This window comes from Miscanthus floridulus, chromosome 9 (assembly GCF_019320115.1).
Source record: "Miscanthus floridulus cultivar M001 chromosome 9, ASM1932011v1, whole genome shotgun sequence".
NCBI lineage: Eukaryota > Viridiplantae > Streptophyta > Magnoliopsida > Poales > Poaceae > Miscanthus > Miscanthus floridulus.
This window is the reverse complement of record NC_089588.1, coordinates 112,356,233-112,362,232: the sequence shown is the minus strand read 5'-3', so window position 1 is coordinate 112,362,232 and position 6,000 is coordinate 112,356,233. Positions and strand designations below refer to the sequence as shown.

The 6,000-nt window shown below is 53.3% G+C and overlaps 1 protein-coding gene and 1 non-coding gene across 2 annotated transcripts; both read right to left on the bottom strand.

Moving 5' to 3' along the window:
- Positions 1 to 1,487: 1,487 nt before the first annotated feature.
- TRNAS-GCU (transfer RNA serine (anticodon GCU)) lies at positions 1,488 to 1,569 on the bottom strand. Its single transcript has one exon. It is a non-coding gene; the product is annotated as a tRNA-Ser (tRNA).
- A 751-nt stretch (positions 1,570 to 2,320) lies between these two features.
- Positions 2,321 to 4,796, bottom strand: LOC136482675 (pollen receptor-like kinase 3). Its single transcript, XM_066479880.1, has 2 exons — positions 3,320 to 4,796; positions 2,321 to 3,222 (listed from the first exon to the last, which is right to left on the bottom strand). The coding sequence occupies exons 1-2, from the start codon at positions 4,737 to 4,739 to the stop codon at positions 2,606 to 2,608; spliced, it is 2,037 nt and encodes a 678-aa protein (XP_066335977.1). The 5' UTR covers positions 4,740 to 4,796; the 3' UTR covers positions 2,321 to 2,605.
- Between the last annotated feature and the right edge of the window lie 1,204 nt (positions 4,797 to 6,000).

Here is a 6,000-nt window from a genome sequence, read left to right as displayed (position 1 = left end):
ACCATGGAAAGGGGACGAAGGTCGTGTGGTCGGGGGTGCCATGGAGGCCGCCAGCCTTGGGGGAGGGTCGCGGGGGTGGGGTGCGGGGTGGAGGGGGTCGCCGCCATGGAGGATCTGGAGGAGGATGAACACAGGGCCGACCTCCTTTCCATGTTCTTTTCTGACGGTGGGTTGGGGAAGTCAAGGGATTTTGGCGACACGTGAGGCAGGGATAAGGATGGGGCACTGCTGGCCTGCTGCGCCAGACACCGCTCCCTCTCTCTCTTTCTTTCTCTCGTGTCTCTCTCTTCCTGCCTGCCATGCGAAAAGGGACAGGGGACAGGCGCACAAACGGTTTGTTGGGCTAGAACCAGAACACACCGGTTTGGACTGGGGCTTTTCAGGGTATTTATGTCATTTTGCTAGTCACTTGACACTGTTACTGGCTTAAATAGACGGTAGTGCCATTTATAAAAGAAAATTTCAACTCGATGCTAGATAAAAAAGTTTAAATTTTCTAATGCCAAATATGAAAGATCGATTTGTTTTAGTGCTAAATACGAATAATGCGCGGATGGGGATGGCCCTGCAGCATGGCCATATGACCATTAGTATCACCAGGAATATCTCGATCGGAAGAGCAAAACGCAAGGGTGTTGACGCGACTTGCACTAATCTTTAGAATATTTATCTTTATATATATGCTCCTCATTGCAGTAACTTCTGAAGTCCTTATTTCGGGGGGGGGGGGGGGGGGGGGGGGGGGGGGGGGGGGGGGGACAGCAACATCACGTTCATTTGCGATATATAAGTGCTTGTAGATAGGCCGTGTTTATTTTGAGTGCAGTGGTTTGATTAGTTCATGTAATCATGTTAATGAAGAAACAAAATCGCTTCGTCAGCTTCGGCACTGTATTTAATTTGCTGTACGCCTGTACCGTTTGTTCATACCAATCTTCAGTATGACCTCGTTGGCTCGCTGCAGTAGTGTGTGTTTGGGGATCTGTAACTCTGAAGGGATTTGCCTTTGTAATCTCTTTTAGTTGCTGTTAGTCGGTTTTTGAGAAGTGGGCTGTGGTTTGAGAGTTTTCTGTGTTTTGGTGATGTTCACTGAATGCTTTAAACTGTTTTGGTCCTTGTGATAATGCAGTGACCGGGGCATTTTTTGCCTTTAAACTCTATTAAAAAAAAGGATTTGCCTTTGCGTAATGGAGCACAGTAAAATAAACAACTGAGTGCGATTTTCATTGTAACGTTTGTTCATATATATGATATGATGAAGCTTCAGAGAATACGAATTTTGGAGGCAGATACATGGCGTACCTTAGAACTTGTGTTGCTGACATGTCTCATCGCTAGCAGAATCGCTACGCGTTGACAAATATTTCATCGGAGAGAAAGAGGATTAAACATTGGGCACTAACAAAATAATTTGAGGGTAATAATAATGAATTATATAAACAAGATGCGTTGGGCAAAAAAATATATAATATAAAAAACAAAAAGAACGACGCCTGAGAGATTCGAACTCTCGCGGGGAAACCCCATGTACTTAGCAGGCACACGCCTTAACCACTCGGCCAAAACGTCGTTTGGTGTCTGATTTTTCTTATAGATATATAACATCAAACAGTGCCGTTGGAGAATTGAAATGACAAAGGGCTTTGAACATTATTTGACATACATGTGTGATCGTCGGAATATCATAATGCCGTTGCATGTGCTGCATTCCATTGGACTGTTTTCAAGAGTAATTTGAAGACTCACAGTGCATAGTTTCATAGGCCTATGCATTTAAATTGTTGCATGTTGGTAAGAAATAAAATGCTCCCGGTGGAGTTTCAATCGGTTTCCAACGCGTGTGGATGAAATAAAATGCTCTCGATGAAGTCTCACTCTGTTTGCAATGCATTGCTAACCATGCACACTGAATTTTATCTGGATAAAACTCGTCTCGTCTTTCTCCTCATAATTCATGTCACACTCGCGTCCTCATTTTTTGCTAATGTGTTACCTTATTAAATGGAAATGAAATTCTGGGACTAGCCTAAGAAATCTTATGAATAAAAGGTTCTGCTTGATTTTTTCTTTAAACAAGCCAAAAAAAATGATGTACATTAGGCAAAGAAGAGCGCAGCTAAACTATTGCTTAAGTGTGTGCTTTAGTTGTGATTTTACTAAAGATAGAGTGGCTTGTGAAAATTACTCAAAATAACACACCAATTTCAAAAGCTAAAATACATGTATCCTTAATTACAACAAACCCATAACATCCTAAGACAATGCTTTTGACATGCACACAATAGAACAGATGATCTTTAATCCCTTGATAAAAGTATGGTCGTAAATGCTCTCCTCCTCTAGAAGCCCCTAGGTTTTTTCAAATTGGCATGCGTACACCCAGCTGTCCTCATCTCCCTCTTTCATTTTTGCCCATTTCCTTTACAAATTCGGACCACAACAGTAATATACACGCGGCGCAACCATACCCATGCGTCATCTGTGATCAACGACCAGGATCTGACGACCGAGCTCCTCCACATGCATGCATGTCCTTCCACTCCACTCCACCTGTGCCGCTGTGCGTGACCTGCCACTCCGATGCAGCGACGACATGCGTTCGTGATCACGACGCGCCGATCTCCTCCACCATCCACGCGGCCTCCGCGACACTGGGCCGGCACTCGGGCTCGGGGCTGGCGCAGTGCACGCCGACCCGGAGCAGCCTGACGGCGGCGTCCCCGCCGGCCGCGGCGATGGCGGGGTCCACGAGCTCCTGCTCGCCGCCCTCCGCCACGGTCGTGGCCGCCCAGTGCACGACGTCGGTGCCGCCGCGCGCGCTGAGGAGGTACTGCGACGGGAACCGCCCCGTGACGAGCTCCAGCAGCACGACGCCGAGGCAGTAGACGTCGGAGCGCGCCGACACGACCCCGCGCGTGGTGCCCTCGGGCGACCGGAACGCGAACATGGCCTGCGGCGCCTGCGGCGCGTTCACCAGCGGGAAGAAGCCGTAGTCCACCAGCCGGGGCTCCATCTCCGCGTCCAGGAGGATGTTGCCCGACTTGAGGTTCCCGTGCGGCGGCGGCGGCGGCGGCGCGTCGAAGTCCGCGCCATCCATGCTCACCAGCCGCCCCGCCGGGATCCCGAGCCTCTCGTGGAGGAACGCCAGCCCGCGCACCACGCCGACGGCGACCCTCAGCCGGCCCTGCCAGTCCAGGATCAGCCTGTTCGGACTCTGGTCGCCTGCCAGTCGTTATTACAGTTGATGATTAGTCACGTGATTAATTAGGTAGCTCCTAATCACGATTGATTGATTAATTAGCTGCGTTAATTAACCAACCATGCAGGATGTAGAGGAGGCTGCCGCGGGGCATGTACTCGGAGACGATGAGCTTCTCCTCCTTGCGGTAATGGTAGCCGACGGGCGGGAGCACGTTGGGGTGGTGGAGGTCGCCGAGCATGTGCACGTGCTGCTCGAACTCCTCGCGCCCGACGCGGTTCATGTCGCGGAGGCGCTTCACGGCAACGGTGACGCCGTTGCGCATGGCGGCCTTGTACGCCGACCCCAGGGTGCCGTTGCCCAGCACCTCGGCGGAGGCCTTCATCAGGTCCGGCAGGCCGAACGCGGGGATGTCCTCGTTCAGGAGGACGAACTCGCCCATCCGCCGGCCGCTGCTGCCGCCGTGGCTGGACGACCCGCCTCCGGCCACGTCCACGGCCACCATCTCCCCGGCGCGCGGCGCCGCCGTGGACTTGGTGGAGCCGGCGCCTGCGCCTGAGCCTGCGCCGGCACCGGCGGCGCCCGCCCTGCTGGCGTAGTAGTCCCACGCCTGCGCGGCGCTGTTCCTCTCGTCCTGCCGCAGCATGAGCACCATGGCGCCGGTGACGAGCAGGATGACGAGCAGGATGATGCCGATGACGACGAACACGCTGGTCTCCTTCTCCATGGCCATGTAGTCGTCCGCCGTGGGCGGCGGCATTGCGGGCGGGAGCGCGGGCCCGGCGGCCACGCACACCGCGGCGTCGCTGCCCGGCGAGCCGCACAGCCCGGGGTTCCCGGCGAACGACGACGCCTCGTAGCGCTCCGCGACGCTCTGCGGGATGGAGCCGCTGAGGCGGTTGTGGGACACGTTGAACCGCTTGAGCGACTCCGGCAGCCTGAACGGAATCGGCCCGTCGATCTGGTTGCGGTCGAGGTGGAGCTCGATGAGGCGCGGCGCGTTGGCGATCGCGTCGGCGGGCAGCGGGCCCGTGATGCGGTTGTTGTCGAGGTAGAGCTTCTTGAGCCACCGCATGTTGGCGAACACGTCGGCGGGGATCGGCCCGGAGAAGTTGTTGGAGGAGAGGTACAGCGCACGGAGGCCGCGCAGCGTGCCGAGGCTCGCCGGCAGAGGGCCGGAGAGCGCGTTGTGCTTGAGATTCACGGAGTGGAGCCGCCGGAGCTGGGCGATGGCGCCGAAGTCGAACGTGCCGGACAGGTTCATGTGCGTGAGCCGGATGCCCACGAGGCTGCCCTTGTAGCACTGCACCCCGGGCCAGGGACTCGCGGCGTCGCACGGCGGAAACGGCGACGTCGCCGACCACGCCTCCAGCCTGCCGGTCGGGTCTGTGAACGACTTCTTGAGATTTACGAGCGCCGCCCCTGCCTCCGACTCGTTGCCATTGTCGGCAGCGGCAGCGGCAGCGGCAGCGGCAGCGTCAGTGGCGGCAAGGAGGAGGAGGAAGAGAGGTGGGAGCCGGAAGGCGAGGAGGGTGACCATGACCGGGTGTGGTGGTGGTCAGAGCCTGTCCTCTAGCTTTCTTCCAGCTCTCTTCTCGGACGACGGATGATCCCTTCCCTGTCCCCCTGCCTGCCTTTCGTGGCGCTGCTTCGCCCTGGTTTTTGTCAACGCCTCTTCTGCTGCTCCAGTGGTTGCGCAGGCGGATCTGGGACTGGGACCCAAAAATAGGGTGCCCCACAGCTGAGACGGCAAGCCACCAACGGAGAAGCCCCACAGCTGAGACGGCAAGCCACCAACGGAGAAGACGATGCGATGCAAACATCAGAGGTGTTTCAGCTTCTTTCAGAAATGAGAGCAGATGTGGAACGCAATGGGACAAAGGTTGGATTACAGCAGAGGATGGCCTAAAGGGCAAAACCTCGCTTTTCTCCCTGACAGGTAAAAATGATTCCTGGTTTTGTAGACAGGACTAAATATAGTTAGGGCGCAAAATAAGCAAGGACTAAATTAGTAAGACTGAAACAGCTTCATGTTCATTGCTGCATTGCATGAATACAACATGCTACAAATCAAAATGCAGATTTAACAGTTCACCTGAGGAAGGGATGTTTACCTTTATTTATTAGGAATTATATATTCTTAGAAGAACCATTGGTAACTTAATAAGTATGTCTGCAGCAATATTATTTCGCCTTTAGAAATGAATCTTGTTCTCAAGAATTTATTGTTGTACATCAAGACAACAAAACAAAACACTACAAACACTGCTACCAATCTATGTACAAGAAAAGAGTAAACCACTTCATAAACTATCACCAATCCTCCTAACTAGCAAAAAAAATTCAACATTCAAAGCTACATTTGTCATATGTACACACATCATCAGCCTCGGCTACCTTGAGTCCAGGACAATCTAGTGTACATACTCCTGCCTTGAAAGCTTGAGTAGCTCTGCAATGAGCTCCAGGTTAAGCATCTTCGTCTCTGGTATTCGATAGTAGAACAGAAAAAGTGGAGCGCAGCACACAAGTGCATAGATCCCGCATGCTCCGCCAAGCCCGATGGTGCTCATCATCACCGGGAAGCAGTACGCTGAAAGCAGGCCCCCAAACCAGAAGGAAAGCGAACAGAAACTTACACAGGTCGCACGGGCCTTGGTTGGGAATATCTCAAGAGCAGAGAATGTTAGGTATTGGCCCCAAACCAACGACATAGGAGCAGAAGCAAATGGTTAATGCAAAGTGGAAGAGGATGGTACGCTCGAACGATCCCATATTCACCAGGGTGGACATAGACATAA

Coding starts and splice junctions, on each gene's coding strand:
- LOC136482675 (XM_066479880.1), bottom strand. CDS start 4,739: ATGGTCACCCTCCTCGCCTTCCGGCTCCCACCTCTCTTCCTCCTCCTC. Junction 3,223..3,319: donor CCTCCTCTACATCCTGCATG/GTTGGTTAATTA, acceptor AACGACTGGCAG/GCGACCAGAGTCCGAACAGG.